Source organism: Pan paniscus, chromosome 12 (assembly GCF_029289425.2).
Source record: "Pan paniscus chromosome 12, NHGRI_mPanPan1-v2.0_pri, whole genome shotgun sequence".
Taxonomy (NCBI): domain Eukaryota; kingdom Metazoa; phylum Chordata; class Mammalia; order Primates; family Hominidae; genus Pan; species Pan paniscus.
In genome coordinates, this window is record NC_073261.2 from 92960373 (window position 1) to 92977055 (window position 16683).

At 42.2% G+C, this 16683-nt stretch overlaps 1 protein-coding gene across 4 annotated transcripts in view; it reads right to left on the reverse strand.

The window, feature by feature from the left end:
* The window catches only part of RASGRP3 (RAS guanyl releasing protein 3), a 157873-nt gene that overhangs the window by 23147 nt on the left and 118043 nt on the right, over positions 1-16683 (reverse strand). For 3 of the 4 annotated variants that reach the window (XM_063594996.1, XM_063594995.1, XM_063594997.1), the window contains 3 exons: positions 14134-14409; positions 6985-7062; positions 2151-2267 (listed from right to left, as the gene is read on the reverse strand). In XM_063594996.1, the coding sequence (XP_063451066.1) occupies positions 2151-2267; positions 6985-7062; positions 14134-14409 (471 nt within the window). The remainder of the gene's footprint in view (positions 1-2150; positions 2268-6984; positions 7063-14133; positions 14410-16683) is intronic. The other variant, XM_063594998.1, reaches the window with a different exon arrangement.

A 16683-nucleotide genomic window follows, 5' to 3' on the forward strand; every position in this document is an offset into this window, starting at 1 on the left:
ATATGTGTGTTTATACATACGTAGAGATAGAGAATAAAGTCATATTAATCTACAAATTATCAGTGGTTATCCTTGGAGAACAGAATTACCAAGATCTGAAAGTAAAGCTTTTTATTTTCTATAATTTATGTAATGCTTTAATATTTTTGATGATTCTATCTTCCTTTATAATCAGAGAAGAATAAAAAAAGTTTCCCATTGCCCTCTGCAAAATTAGGTTTTCAAAAAAATTTGTAAGTTCTTTCTGCAAACACATGTATACAAATTTATATTTGATTTTGATTCCAGTTTTAATTAATCTCCAGTTTTAATTAATTCCCAGTAGTTTCTGTCTATTCTATCTATCGATATTGCCCTGTGTTGCAAGTATTTTGGGAAGTAGGTAAGGTATAAATGAATGAATTAATTAAAAATGTGACTAAAATGAGCCCATCTCAAGTTTTTTTGTAGGTAACAGAATTGTGCAAAATCAGAAAACATTACCTTTTTTTTTAATTCCAGTATCATTACTTAGCCATAATAAAAATAGCTTAAATGTTAACTATTTTGGAATGCCTACTATTTATAGTTTAACATCCATATTTATACCACGAGTAGAAGATTTTTTGCGGAGTAAAATTCATCATAAAATCCTGGTCTTTTATTTGACTGAACCAATGGTAAGGAATTTGGAGAAAAGGGAAGAGAGAGAAGGTAAGGAAGACAGAATGAGACACAGAGAGAGAGAGAGAGAGAAATTCCCCAGACACACACACACACACACACACACACACACAGAGAGAGAGAGAGAGAGAGAGAGAGAGAGAGAGAGAGAGAGAGAGAGAAATTCCCCATGTGGACTGAGGAAGTCAGTATGTAGAATGAGACTGGGAGAGGTAACAGCTTTGCCTTCCATTTCCTGGCTTCAGACATTCCTGAGCTGCAACTCAGTCCTTGCATTCCCTGGGGACCCCTGGATCCTTTTCTCACCTTCCCCAGCTCCAAGCTGGGTCTGTTACTACCACGGGCTCCACTGGACCTTATCTCCTTCTCAGCCCTTCCCTCACTAATATTCCTCTTGGCACCACCATTTTCCTGCCTGCCTCACACGCTCCGCCAAATTTTTCTTTCAGCACCTCCTAGTTTTCTGAATTATCCAAGATGTAAGACATTCTTTCTTTTTCTTTAAACATCTTCTCCCAGCAAAAAGCACATTCTATCCCAAAGACCCAATTCTGTTGCACCAGCAGATGTACCTACCAATCCATTAAAGTAGACATTTAATTCAGGATCACAGTTTCCTGTACCCGAGATGTTTCCGTGTTCCCCCATCGGCACTTCTACTCTTTTTTCTTTTCTTTTCTTTTCTTTTCTTTTCTTTTCTTTTTTTTTTCAGACGGAGTCTCACTCTGTCGCCCAGGCTGGAGTGCAGTGGCGCGATCTCACCTCACTGCAAGCTCTGCTTCCCGGGTTCACTCCATTCTCCTGCCTCAGCCTCCTGAGTAGCTGAGACTGCAGGCGCCCGCCATCGCACCCGGCTACTTTTTTGTATTTTTAGTAGGGACGGGGTTTCACCGTGGTCTTGATCTCCTGACCTCGGGATCTGCCCGCCTCGGCCTCCCAAAGTGCTGGGATTACAGGCGTGAGCCACCGCGCCCGGCCCTACTCTTTTTTCTACACGGAAAACTCTGACAGAGCCTTGTCCTACATTAGGTGATTTTTCTAATCTCAATAACATCGGGCTGCTGTGTCATAAAATTCCAAAACTATACAAAAGGAGAAACTATCCAACTTACAGGATTTCTTTCCTGCCCTTGGGTAATCAATTTATTGGGCATCTTAGTGGGACCTATGTGGGTTTTTCACGAGTGATTCTAATCCCCAATCCCTTGAGCTGTTGACAATGACAGAGGTGGCAAATGCCTGTGAAAGAGAGGAGCTGGAAGTAGCTGAGAGTATCTGGGCAAGAGAGACAACAAAGGGAAAAGGGCCTTTCTGATCGACTCTCCCCAGGACCCAATACCTGGTAGGACTAAGTGCCTGCTAAATTGTTCCTACCTGCCAGAGGGTTGTTTTCAGGGGTTCCATCAGATTCCTGGACAATCGCAGAACATTCTGGAAAGAGAAAGGGTCTTCTAGTGCCCTCTCTTTATTCTCCCTCAACCACTTACCTCCACTAATTTCCTTATGTGCTTGTTGATGACCGTGGGGTCTGGCTTTGGCATCACCCCTAATGCCCACTCCAGGGGTACCACAGGCTTGTTGGGCGTCGTAGGGGAGGTAGGCTGCTGATAAACAAAAAAAAAAAACCACATATTTTTCAACTTTATTATTATTATTATTTTGAGACAGGGTCTGGTTCTGTCGCCCAGGCTGGAGTGCAGTGGTGTAATTTTGGCTCACTACAATTTCTGCCTCCTGGGCTCAAGCCATCCTTCCACCTCAGCCTCCCAAGTATCTAGGACTACAGGCGTGTGCCACCACGCCCAGCTAATTTTTGTATTTTTAGTACAAATGGGTTTCACCATGTTGCACAGGCTGGTCTCTAACTCCTGGGCTCAAGCAATTCTCCAGCCTCAGCCTCTCAAAGTGCCGAGATTATAGGCATGAGCTACCACGCCTGGCCATATTTTTCAATATTAACTGGGGCCTTGAACAACTAGGACCAGGGACATTGAGAAGAATGAATAAGTTTTGTATATTCATAATACCAGTAGAAACTTACATTTATATAGCTATTAAATGCTTATAAAACAAGCATCTTATGTTAATGGAATCGAATCTGTACCTAAATGCATGTTTAGATACTGCCTTTTGTTTAACAGCAACTTAAATTCTATTATTTTATTTTTATTTATTTATTTATTTATTTATTTATTTATTTATTTATTTATTTATTTTTGAGACAGAGTCTCTCTCTGTCACCCAGGCTGGAGTGCAGTGGCATGATCTCGGCTCACTGAAACCTCTGCCTCCCAAGTTCAAGCGATTCTTGTGCCTCAGCCTCCCAAGTAGCTGGTATTACAGATACCCACCATCAAGCCCAGCTAATTTTTGTAATTTTAGTAGAGACGGGTTTCCACCATGTTGGCCAGGCTGGTCTCAAACTCCTGACCTCAGGTGATCCACCTGCCTTGGCCTCCCAAAGTGCTGGGATTACAGGTGTGAGTCACCACATCCAGACTAAATTCTATTATTTTAAATGGGAAAAAAGCAATGCGCTCCCAGTCCATCCAAAAATCCTATCCGAGTTCTCCAAATATCACTAAAACTTTTATATAACAATCCATCATGGATTTTTGTGTAATACAGGATACAAAAACACCAGTTATCCAATTCTCTAATACTTAGTGATCAGTTATGGTGCATGCAGCAAATGGGTACCAGTGGGTGGCCAAGTTTATGTCCTTACGTCTGCACCTTGCTCAATACGCTTAAGCACTTCTGACTGTTCTGCCAATCATTAGGTCTCTCTGGCCCTCTTTGGTGAACTTTCTTTCTCCACAGATTTTTCTGCATTCGTACAAGACATTTGCATATAAAATTGTGGGGAAGATGGTAGCATAATGCATAACATGCTTGGACAACACAAGCACAGAACACAATCCTTTCAGGAGACCAGCCAAGACTGGTGTTCACTTTATATCCTCTCCCTGAAACCTTCATAAAATGTCAACATTTTTGCTGGTGCACACATGCAAATCTATTTTTTTTCTATCTTTTCTTTTTAATTTATATTTATAGAGGCTGGGTACAGTGGCTCACACCTGTAATCCCAGCACTTTGGGAGTCTGAGGCAGGTGGATCACCTGAGGCCAGGAGTTTGAGACCAGCCTGGCCAACATGGTGAAACTCCCTCTCTACTAAAAATACAGAAAAATTAGCCGGATGTGGTGGCACATGCCTGTAGTCCAAGCTACTTGGGAGGCTGAGGCAGGAGAATTGCTCGAGCCAGGGAGGCAGAGGTTGCAGTGAGCTGAGATTGCCACGGCACTCCAGCCTGGGAGACACAGCAAGACTCCGTTTCAAAAAAAAAAATTACATTTATAGATATATGTACTTGTGTGTGTGGGGGGGGGGGGTGTGTGTGTGTGTATTTTAGAGACAGGGTCTCACTATGTTGCCCAGGCTGGAGTGCAGTGGTTATTCACAGGCACCATCTCACTACTGATCAGCACAGGAGTTTTGAGATATATATATATATATATATATAAATCCTATTAGTTCTGTCCCTCTAAGAGAACCCTAATACAATTATCTTCCCACTCCATCCCCTTTCCAGCTCCCCATCCTGCTAAGAGCCACCTCTGTCATTCAATAAAACCTCTGCCTTCACCATCCTTCAAGTCCATGTGACCTGATTCTTCTTAGATGCCAGACAAGGACTCAGGTACCAAGAAGGTAGGGTGTAAAAGGCTGTCACCCTGACTCTCCACTGAGCTGGTTAAGACTTAGCCATCTATGGACAGCAACTGCTAAAAGAGCATTAACTGTAACACACCCCTAGATGCTGTCTTGGGGCCAGAGCCCAAAAGCACTCTCCCCGGCCCCCACGCCGGCACCCACTTGTCTGTATGTTCCCCTCCAGCAAAGGGCTTGAATGTGGCCACACCTCTGTCGCAAGTCTCAGTGAAGGGATCCAGGGAACTCTCCCATCTCAACAGGACATGTCAAATAGGCTGACACTCCACTTAGAGAAGAGACAGAAAGAGACTGGGAAATGTCTTGTGTTAGATTCGTAGGATTTTAGCACTTAGAAGGGACTTTCAAAAGCTTCTACTCTTACAACAAATAAAACGACTTTTCTATGTTTGATGGAAATATCTCCTAAAATTGGAAAAAAAAAAAGATCCTGAAAATAAACTAAAGTAAAACTAAAGGCACACAAGGCAGGCAAGTGTGGTAAAATGGCTATTCCCAAGTTGTCCCTGAGATGAGGGATGGTAGAAACATCACTGGGATGGAAGACAGGCCTGACACTGAATCCCAGCTCTCCAACTTAGCAGCTGTTTAATCCGAGTGAGATACCTACTCTCACCAGACCTAGTTTTCTTTTTTCTTTCTGTCGTTTTTTTTTTTTTTTCTTAAAAAAATTTTTTTTTTGAGATGGAGTCTTGCTCTGTTGCCCAGCCAGGAGTGCAGCGGCGTGATCTCAGCTCACTGCAACCTCTGCCTCCTGGATTCGAGTGATCCTCCCGCCTCAGCCTCCTAAGTAGCTGGAACTACAGGCACATGCTAGCATGCCCGGCTAATTTTTGTATTTTTAGTAGAGACAAGGTTCTCCATGTTGGCCAAGCTGGTCTCAAACTCCTAACCTCAAGTGATCTGCCTGCCTCGGCCTCCCAAAGTGCTGGGATTACAGGTGTGAGCCACTGTGCCTGGCCCAGACCTAGTTTTCTTAACAGAGTTAATAAGATAACCTGTGTATGATGCTCTGCCAGGCATTCAACAACTGGAAGCAATTCTGGTGCCTAATTGGTGTCAAGAGGTGGAAATTCTGTATGCACACATACAATAGGGCTTAACACACCATGGCCACGTTCGTCATGACAAAACTACAGAATTAGGGAGGGGCTTACAAATTCCTTTTTGGTTTTCAATAGCTTTGGCTTTCTTGCTAGCTTTCTTACTCTTGCTAGCTTTAAAGAGTCTGGGTCCTCACTCCTACCATTGCATGTGCCATATCATCCCATGTGGCTCTGTTCTGCAGTATTTCCAGATGAGCCTCTGGGGACTGGCAGGAAGGAGAACATGCTCATGGAAGCATATGCACTATTTTAAGAACAGATGCTACCAGGTCAACTGACTCAGGCATGCCCTGCCAGGGCCAGAGGACGGCTCTCACTGCCATTCTGTCTCTTTCGGTCTGAGGGTTCAGAATCACAGTAGGTATTAATAAACTTAGGGGGCATAGTCACTGCCAATATGTTATAGAGTTCAGCTGGTAAGGATGAGCTCTTTATAAGAGAACTGATCTCAAGATGTGATTATAAGAAGCAAGCATAGGCATTTTATCTTCAACATGCAAGCCTCAACCTCATTATAAATTTTAAACTCATCCAGGCATTTTGTATTAGTGCAAAGCATATCTAAAATATAGTCCATCCACTAAAACCAATGAGTGGTGTATATTCAATAATGCAATTTCTTCAATCTCATTATATAATGTTTATTTACTAAGCGTTTGCCATCTATTAAGTGAGACACCATCCAATGTGACATCCAAATTCTGAGTTGAATCAATCGTTAGTAGAGAAATTTGTAAATTATGACCGAGATGTTTAAAATTTTAAATCTAATTTTATGTTGAATGGAGCTTTTTTAAAGCCTGAAACAGTCTAAATGATCTTTAACATTAAGATGAGTTATTACTCCTTTCTTTTTGGTCCTAGATGTAATGAGTTCTTAGCAGGAACACAACAAATAGAAGATCAATTATAAAACAGAGTAATGAGAATGATGTTCTTCCTCTTTATTGGCCTCTGGTATGAAGACGTAATTCTCAAACTGACAGGGCTAAGCTGTCCCATTGATAAAATGGGAATAATGGCTGGGCGTGGTGACTCACACCTGTAATCCTAGCCTGTAATCATGCCTGTAATCCAAGCCTGTAATGGCCACGGCAAGCGGATCATGAAGTCAGTAGTTCGAGACCAGCCTGGGCCAACATAGTGAAATCCCCATCTCTACTAAAAATACAAAAAAAAAAAAAAAAAAAAATTGCTGGATGTGGCAGTGTGCACCTATAATCCTAGCTACTTGGGAGGCTGAAGCAGGAGAATCACATGAACCCAGGAGGCGGAGGTTTCAGTGAGCCGAGATCGCACCACTGCACTCCAGCCCGGGCAACAGTGCAAGACTCCGCCTCAAAAAAAAAAAAAAGAATAATGTCAATTTTTAAAATTCTTCCGTTTTAGAACATAAAGCAGCATTGTAATAGCCAATTACTGTACATGACAAAAAATAGTGATTGGTACTGATCCTTGGAGAGAAAATAATACCTACCGATTTAGAATTTCTAGGCTCCAGCACCAGTGACAGTTTGTAAATATCATCTTCAGTGTGATAGAGGTCCAGGGAAAGCTACAACAAAATTAGAAGGGATAAAAATGTCAGATTACATTTATTTATTTATTTACGTTGCTGAATTTTTTTTCAAGTTGAATGTTTTAAGTTCACTGTCTAATACAGTAATTTGAGTAAATGCAGAACAATAAAAAGATGGCACGCAGAGATGGAAAATGAAATTTAAAAGAGAAAACGTTAATCCTGGTTAATCATCAGTATTGACGAGAACCATCAACTCAATTCCTCAGCAATATTTACTGAGCAGCTCCCAGGTGCTCAGTGCTGAGTCACGGATGAGGGATATCTGAGGTTTCCAGGCTGGAAGTAGGGACAGATGCAAACAATAAGACTTGTAAATGTAATAAATGCTGCCTTTGAAGTTTGATTAAAGAACTGTTGAAATAAAGGAGCAGTTAACTAGGCTCCTATTACTTGAGAGCATTGTGCTAAGTCCTAGTGAGGCAAGCTGATATAAAATCATTTCTTGCCCTCAAGGCCCTGATAATTTATTTGAATAAACAGGGCCTGAACCTAAAAAGATGTGTTCGTAGCTATAAAACAGCACATGCTGAGTGTGAAGTAGTTGCTCCACTTTAAGTGCTCCAGGAACCGGTCAGAAATCAGGGAGGCAGCATAGTAAATACACGAGGGCAGAGGCTGTGTGGTCAGGCAGGGCTGGGTTCAAGCATGCAGCCTGCCACTGGCTAGCTCTGTAACCTTTAGCAAGTAATTTCCTCTCTGACACTCAGTTTCTGCATCTGGAAAATGGAAATGATCATAAAAGTCCCTACTGAGTTGGATTTGTGTCAGGACCAAATGAAATAATGCATGTAAAGTATTTCACACAGGACCTGGTACACAATAAAATCTCAAGAAGTGTTATTTTATAGTGTTAATGTTACTGTTATTATCGCATTTGTTATTAGTTATATTATTACTATGCATAGGGGCCCCGGAGACAGAAATGATCAGGATGGATTCATGGAGGTCCTTGTGAATTGGGACTTAACCAGGAGGATTGGGACTTAATTTGGACAAAAGAGAGAGGAAGATCATTGTAGGCAAGGACAACAACACAGATCCAGGTTGGAGAGCATGGATAAACTCTGTAAAGCCTTACAATGCATGTTTCCACTCACCTAAAACAGAAGTCATGAGGCTTAAAATAAGCCTGAACCATTCTCACCTAGTCCTTTAAAGCTAGGACACTCAATGAATCACATCACTTCCCTGGCCATGAACATAACCAGTGCGGGCTCCCTTCTTTGGCCATGTAGGAATGAAAAGTTTTCTTTAACATATTTTATCTAACATGTGTATGAGGTGGAGTGTGGGGGAAAAGAAAGAAGGAGGAAGCCAGAGAAAACTCAGAGGCGAAGATGTTTTCAAAGATTCCTTTTCCTGTTCTACTTCCTTTAAAAATGAAGTTGGTGTCATAAAATTTCATTTTCAAATCATTCATTCAACAAATATTTATCAGTAATCTACTATGTGTCAGGGACTGTTCTAGTCACTGTTCTAGCAGCTGCTTGAATATAACATTTAAATTAAGGACTTCATAATCAGGTCACGTTTCTTTCACCTGCACTTTGTCACAAAGTTTTTTTTCTAAACAAAATAAAACTGACTTAACTGTAAAATCTCCCCAGTATCATTTCAAGATCATGACAATCCTGCTTACAAAGAAGAGACATCGTATTCACCTTCCCCTGAACAGTAATCACTCCCACCTCCCAGGCTCTGCCTTTTTACAGGAAAGGAAACATCCGCATGTCACAAACAAATGCCTTTGGGAGCCATACCATTATATGAAAGAGCCAAGTAGGATGCGTAAAAGGTACATTTTGATAGAAACGTCTTATTTGGAAAACAGAGTCTTTGCAGATGTAATTTATTTAGGGATCTTTCCCCTTAGCGCCACAATAAAAAAAAAAAATGTGATGATAAGTGGGACCTGACACCACTCTCTGTTAGGGAAGTCACAGGGAGAGGTGTGGTTTGTGATGAACATCACTGCTCAGTGATGACAAATTGCTGTCAGCCTAACGTTGGACCTTGAGTTGCCAAGTCTTCTGATTTGTTAAGAGAAGCCAGAAATCTGGAGTTTTAGATAAACTATCCCAATTTTCAGGAGAGGTGTGGTTTGTGATGAACATCACTGCTCAGTGATGACAAATTGCTGTCAGCCTAACGTTGGACCTTGAGTTGCCAAGTCTTCTGATTTGTTAAGAGAAGCCAGAAATCTGGAGTTTTAGATAAACTATCCCAATTTTCAAACACTGGGAACTAACAACGACAAAAGCTTAGGATTCCGTATGGGCCAAATAAAATACATCAGCCGTGGGCAGTTGCCTACTATTTTGTAATTCCCACAACAGACAACTGCGCCAGGCTCTAAGCCTCATGAAAGTGGGCAGCACATCTGTCTTTTGCACCTCTGTACCCCCAGTCCCAGCTTGAAGCCTCGCACTGTGAAGGTTACATAAATAGAGAAAACCAAGTGACTCCTTCCTTCTGAATTCCCTGTTATCAGGAGTTAGTCCAGACTTGGAGGAGCATGTTCCCTTCCTCCTGACTCAGCTTCCAAGTCCTGTGATGACTGGCACCAGCATCTGCTGGAGATGAGATGACAGAAGCACTACCACAGCCAACCAAGAATCCAAATAAGCCACACAGTAAGGCGGGGAGATGCTCTCTCAAGAGAAACAGAACACCCTTGGGTATTTCCATGTGTCAAATGGATAACTGGCTCAGCGATGGAAATGTTTTGGTAGTCTCCAAATACTCGCTCTCTGCTTATTAGTAGTGTGAGCCTGGGCATGCAGTTAACCTTCCTGAGTCTCAGTCTCCTGATCTGTGAAATGGGAATCATAAATAATAGCTGCCTCCAAGAACGATGGTGAAGATGAAATGAGCTAATAGGTGTCTGACTAAGGTTTGTTTAGAAGGTCACAAATGCAGGGTTTGGCTTCCAGTCAATGCATGAGTCAAATGCCACTGTGCTTATCCGTGAATGTAAAGCTGCCCTCAGGGTTACTCCTAGCATCTCTTCTTTCCCAGCCATGATTCTACTTCCTCTCTCAGATCTCCTCTGGGCTTTAAGGACCTGCCCAAAGGGTGATCTGTTCTACTTTCTACACAACTTTTTATAATATGGGCTGCTCGTCAACGGAATTTCAAGAACATTTGCTCTTGTCAAACATATTTTGAGCCTGGCTGTTTTTTTCTGACAAATGTTCTGATCCACTGTTTCAAGTTGTTACATTTACCAACCTATCCTTTCAGCAAAGTTGGTTGCAGATTCAGTCTTCATTAGGATCTACATTGGCTTGACTGTTTATCATAAAATAAAACACACCTGGACATCAGACTGCCTCTACTCACCATTTTTGAAACTCTTCTTATTCTTCTTCTTCTTTTTTAAAAATGAGACTAAAATTAAAAATACAGGGGCTTTCCAGTTATTTGCATGTACTCAAAATGGTAAAAGTAACTGATAGGGCTAAAAATACCATGAAAAGATTCAAACTATTTCATACCCCACGCAACAGAAGCATCAGCTTTTAAAACTCCTGGTTACGTGAATTGGGATGTAAGGCAGATGTCCTCTCCAGATATTCCCTGAAAGGAGGAACAATACAAATCCCAACAGTTTGGTGGCGTGGTCCTCCTTCCCTCAACATGCCTGGTGCCGTATTCAAGGGGCCAAGGATACAATGACAAAAATGACAAACATAGCCCCCACCCTCACAGATTTTGTCCTGTAATTACTTCCTTTACTGCACATCATGAAGAGGAGGAGAGAGCAGTATTAATTAACTTTTACAGATGTGAAATAAATGAGATGTCAGCAGTGTGCCCACATGAGAGAGCAAATGTCCATTTGAGGGGAACCCGGCCCAGGCTGGGATGCAGAAGTTTGCTCCCTGTCCTTTGTAAATCTCAGTTTCTTCTTTTGTTAAAAAAAAAAAAAAAAAAGGAAGGGGCAGGGGTGATGTTACACTCACAGCCCTGCCCAGGCTGCATTGCAGGGTATGTGTGAGAATTTACTGAGGAAACGTATGTGAAAAGTGCTGTGAAAACTGTAATTAACTATTACAGAAAGTTAAAGCACTGCCCTACAGCCTACCGCACGGAGTAGGCATTTCATAATTGTTGATGAACATAAGGGTTCTCTTTTTCTGTCCTCCAGGGCTGTCCATCATATACAGGCGACCTCAGCTGGAGCCATGTTTAGATGAAAACAATCACTTCAGGAGAAAATTTAGAGTCCTGAGGCAAAATGAATCACCCCTTCCAATGCTGGCATGTGGATGCCTTCGCATGCATTGGGGCAGCTGTGGTCAGCCATATGGGTCTAATCCAGATATGTGTGTGCTTCCTAAAATGGCCGCTGGGCTCTAGTGACCACAAGATGGAAGCCTCCTCAGTCCTCATGTTGAGGAGATTAATCCTCAGGAGTCAGGAAGAAGGAATGTATACTGCTATGCACTAAACTTTCTTCTTGGCTGTGGGGACAGAGAAAGGATCTTGACTGGAAGTTTGGTGACTCATACATGGGATTGTGCTATCGTGATGAGCTATTGGGCTGGTACTACAGAATCAAGTTGACTCTTGGTTCCTTATTCTTAAGGCTCCACTGGTTCTTACATCTAGAATCCTAGAAGTTTAGAGCTGGAAAAGACCTCACAAATGAGCATAAAACCCTTATTTAAAAAAAGCCAAAGTCAAGGCTGTTAGCAAGGAGACAAAACCAAGCAACTGCTGAGGGAAGGCTGAAAGCAAGGTCTCACATCTAGGATTTTGCCACTACACTATGCTACCCAACACTGCAGTTACTAAATACGGTGCTTGATGGCTTCTAAGTTTTCCTTCAATATGAGAGAGAGAGAGAAAGATTCCTCCCCAGCAAAAAGGAATTTTTTTCTTAGCCTTTATTTCTAGAGTTCAGATTTTTTTCATTTGTACTCCTGAAATTTATTTTATTTTATTTTATTTTTGAGATGGAGTCTCACTCTGTCGCCCAGTGCAGTGGCACCATCTCGGCTTGCTGCAGGCTCCACCTCCCGGATTCACGCCATTCTCCTGCCTCAGCCTCCCAAATAGCAGGGACTACAGGCACCCGCCACCAGGCCAAGCTAATTTTTTTGTATTTTTAGTAAAGATGGCGTTTCACCGTGTTAGCCAGGATGGTCTCGATCTCCTGACCTTGTGATCTGCCAGCCTCGGCCTCCCAAAGTGCTGGAATTACAGGCCTGAGCCACCACGCCCGGCCAGTACTCCTGAAATTTTATTGAAAATCCTTCAATATTTCTCAAAATATCTCTTTGTCATAACATTGCTTGTTTCATTTATAACTCAAATTAATTTCCCTACCCCATTATTATCTTTTAGCTCTATGAGAAATTGCCCAAGGGTAGGCACCTGCTCTCTGAAGTTATGCTTGACATCGTGGACAGCTTGGACACAGACACTGGAAGCCTAGGCTCCACATGGAGACTGGTCTGCAGACATCACCTGTGGCTGTAGGTCTGCAGTCTGACTGGGGCTGCAACTCTGGTCACTTATTCATGGAAACAGATTTACATGGCAAATCATTAATAAATGCAGGTGCTTGGATTATTGTGAGTTTTGTTCCCTGCCCCCAGTAGAGAAAGTCTGTATATTTACTATTTTTCACAAAAACTCAACTTTAAGAGATCTGTGTTTCTGTGTGTTGGCCACTTCTGCTTTATTTGAAGGTTATAGCTGCATTATTGCCTACATTTAGGGGTTTATTCTTTGGTAAACAATTACATGGTCTAGGAACAGTTTGTGAGAAGGGCGAGAAACCACACTCCTATTCCAATGCAGCAGACCTAGGGGATTTAGGCTCTCAGAAATTAAGAGGAGTTATTGGTTTCATTTTCCACAGCCATACAAGGAAAACAGTTAATTCAGTATTGCAGCTGAGTTTCAGATGCTACAGTGTTATAAACCCAAACAGGGAAGTTGCACCTCTACTTTTGTTTAAGGAAGGGCGAGTGAATTTTGTTATGCCTCTTCTTCCCACAAAGAAGCAGCCAGTGGGAAATGTTCTCTTCTATACACCTGTTGTGTCTAAAAGTTCTAGGATGCAGAGACCAGCTAAACGTGTGTGCCACAAATGCCAAAAAACAATGAGTGGTAGGTGAACTTCTTTTGTCTAAGCCACATCATTCCTAAATACAGCATGCAGTTCATTTATTGAGTTCCCAAATATGCCAGCAACTGTGAGAGGTGCTAGGGATGTGATATGTAAGGCAGGTAAACAGAAAAAAATCGAATAAAGAGTGATACCTCCTGTAGTTAAGGAAAATATAGAGAGCCAGGGTGACGTGTCAGATGCATGACTGCTTTGGAGGGGGAGAGAGAATGCTCCAGAAAGACAGGCTTTTGAAATTGAACTTGCCACATGGATGGGTTGGGATGGGATTCTCCAAGCAAGTCCAAAGGCCAGGAAGCAGAAGACAGCATTTCATGGGGTGGAAAGTACAAGAAGTTCAATATTTCTCAAAGGCTGGGAAAATGTGGGATAGGGTGATGGCAAAGAAGACTGGGCTGACGGTCGGAGACTGAGTCTTCAAGAACCTCGAATGCCAGACTGTAAACTACATCCTGGAGGTTTGGGAGGTTCATAATGGGAACAGGGGGATCACAGATAAGGTCCTTGCATTACTCCAGGCTTCAGCCAAAGCAGTGCAGTGAGGATAAAGAGGAGCAGATGACTGGAGGACATACAGAAGGATGTGATAAGTTGGATGAATGTGGTGAAGGAGAGTGAGGGCTGAGGCACAGTCTGGAGGAGCCTAAGAACTCCAGAAGTGGAGTCATATGGCAGAGACTGGGCCCCTCTGAACAAAGGTAGATTTCTTTGCCCCAAGATTTGCTGGTTATGGAAAATATTAATCAGGGCTCCTTTTCCCTTGTTCTATGAGATTTCCTCTCATCTATTGACTCTGAAACCAATTTTCCCCCAGAATGAATTGCTGGCACACATCTTCCTGTGTCTCCTGGAAAGAAAGGTGCAGTAGTTATTGAGCCCACACTTGGCTCCTTGGAACTCACCGTGAGCAGGTTGATCAAATCCATGTTGGGTTCTAAGTGGTGAGAGGCATTCTGCAGGGAGACTAGTTCACTCAGGGTAACGGAGAGCTGGTGCATTTTCACAATGTTCACTTTGTTCTCCTCTGTCCAGTCTGGGAAAATGACATGGACTGCTATCAAGTCTTTCAAGTGTACTCCAAGGATGGGGATTTTGAAGCCATCGCAGTCGGCAAAGGCCTTGCGGTAATTGCAGTAATTGCCGTTGGAGGAGACCAACTCTGTCATTTCATTCCAGTTCTGGGAACAGATGGAAAAGTAGAATTTTCAAACAACTTTCCCTCCTGCACACCCCCGGGCCCTGCAATGTGTGGCTAGGAAATTCCTCAGCTACTGAGAAAAGTATCACTTGCACCAATGTTACTGCAGGGAAATATGAATCAGGAAAAAGAAAGTTAGAAAAAGTACTAGGCCTGGCTATGCATTGAGCAGCCTATTCCATTTTGCTATAAAATGGAAATAGCCTACACGTCTGCCTACCGACTAGGGATGTTGGGATATTAAATGGCATCATGTATACTTAAGTGTTTGGAAATTTATGATAATATTACTGTCCGCAAATTCAAGCATGTCGAATATTAAAATTGTTTAGTTGTTCCAAGAAAGTTGCATTCCAGATATTACTCGAGGTTAATCTGGGACAGTATGGGGTAGAGAAAGTTGCAATGCGGTGTGAGATAGCTGTGGTTCTATATTCTGCCTAACTAGAAGGGTGACCTTGCGCAAGTCACTTCACTTTTTTGGGCCTCAGTTTCTTTCTCTGTAAGTAAGAGAAGTTCCAATACATAATTTTAAAAGATGCACTGGTAGTTCTCCAAGCCTCTATAAACCTCTATCCGATTCTTATTCTTCACAACATTTAAAATTTGTTTTTGCTTTTTACTTGAGATCTGGTACAAAGCTAAAAGAAAATGAAACACTTACTACCTAATAAGTTCCATTATACTTGGAATGAGTACAGAGTTTGAGGTCAAACAACGGTACTTCTGTGGCTTACTTCCTGTTGTTTATATGGACAAGTTATCGTTGGTTGCTTCACAGCAACCAGACCTTTCTAGTAGACCCCAATTTTGATTAGTCTGCTCTCTCCAAAGCAGCCCTTGTGACTCAGACAGAGTCTGTTTCCATTTCCAGAACCAGGAATGGGTTTCGATTTATCATCAGAGTAATTGCATCCCTCTAGTTTGTGATTGGTTCAGGAACTCAGGGTTAAGCCAATCAGTACATTGTATTACTCTGGCAACTGTTATTGGTCCAGGGATGGACCTAAGACCTGAGTTGGTTCAAAAGGTCTTTAATTCTGTGGGTGAAGAGTTGAAGTGAGAAGTCTTCCCTATCTTCAACTTTCATGAACAAGGGAACGTAATTTTTCGATTGCTACAGACAGCCCAATTAGGAAAGAAACAGTTTGATGAAACAAACAAAAAAACAAAACTCTCTGATACTCAGAGGCAGGCAGAGCACCTGAGTCAGAGGTCTGATCAGACCGTGCCTGCTCTGTCTCTGGACTTCCAGGTATGTCCCCCAGGCTGGAGTGCAGTGGTATGATCCTGGCTCACTGCAGCCTCAAACTCCTGGGCTCAAGTGATCATTCCACCTCAGCCTCCCAAATAGCTGGGACTACAGGCACACACTGCCACACCTGGCTAATTTTTTTTTTTTTTTTTTTTTTGTAGAGACAGGATCTAGCTATGTTACCCAGGCTGGTGTCGAACTCCTGGCTTCAAGCAATCCTCCCACCTCCACCTCCCAAAGTGCTGAGATTACAGGTGTGAGCCACCACGCCTGATGGACAATACATTTGCTTATTGTTTAATTGCTATAGAAGTTTTTTTCTTTTTCTTTTAAACTCACAGCTAAAAGTGTGCTTATTGAAGTAGCAAAGTGCACTCTTATATGAGAATCTTTTCATAAGGATGAAATGCTCCTTTTTGCTCAAGAAGAAAAACAACTACCATGTCGTGAAAATAAATGTGGCAGAAACGCTCAGTTTGGAAAATGATCACTGTTTTTAATATATATATATATATTTTCATGACAATTCAGTTATAAATCTGAGGATTTCTATACAAGGCCTATGACTTCCCCCTTCTATCTTCTGATGTGCCCAACACAGTGTTATGAATAGAGTAGTCATTCAATGACTTTATTTCAGGAGGTAGGGTAGGAACTATTTCTGTCTTATTTACCTTGTGTATCACAATGCCTATCACATAGCAGGACCAAATAGATACCTGTTGAATATTTACCACTACAATATGTTGGGTTTTTGTTTTTGTTTTTTGTTTGTTTTTTGTTTTTTTGTTTTTGTTTTTTGAGACGGACTCTCGCTCTGTCGCCCAGGCTGGAGTGCAGTGGCGCGATCTCGGCTCACTGCAAGCTCCGCCTCCCGGGTTCACGCCATTCTCCTGCCTCAGCCTCCCCAGTAACGGGGACTACAGGCACCCGCCACCACACCTGGCTAATTTTTTTGGTATTTTTAGTAGAGACGGGGTTTCACCGTGTTAGCCAGGA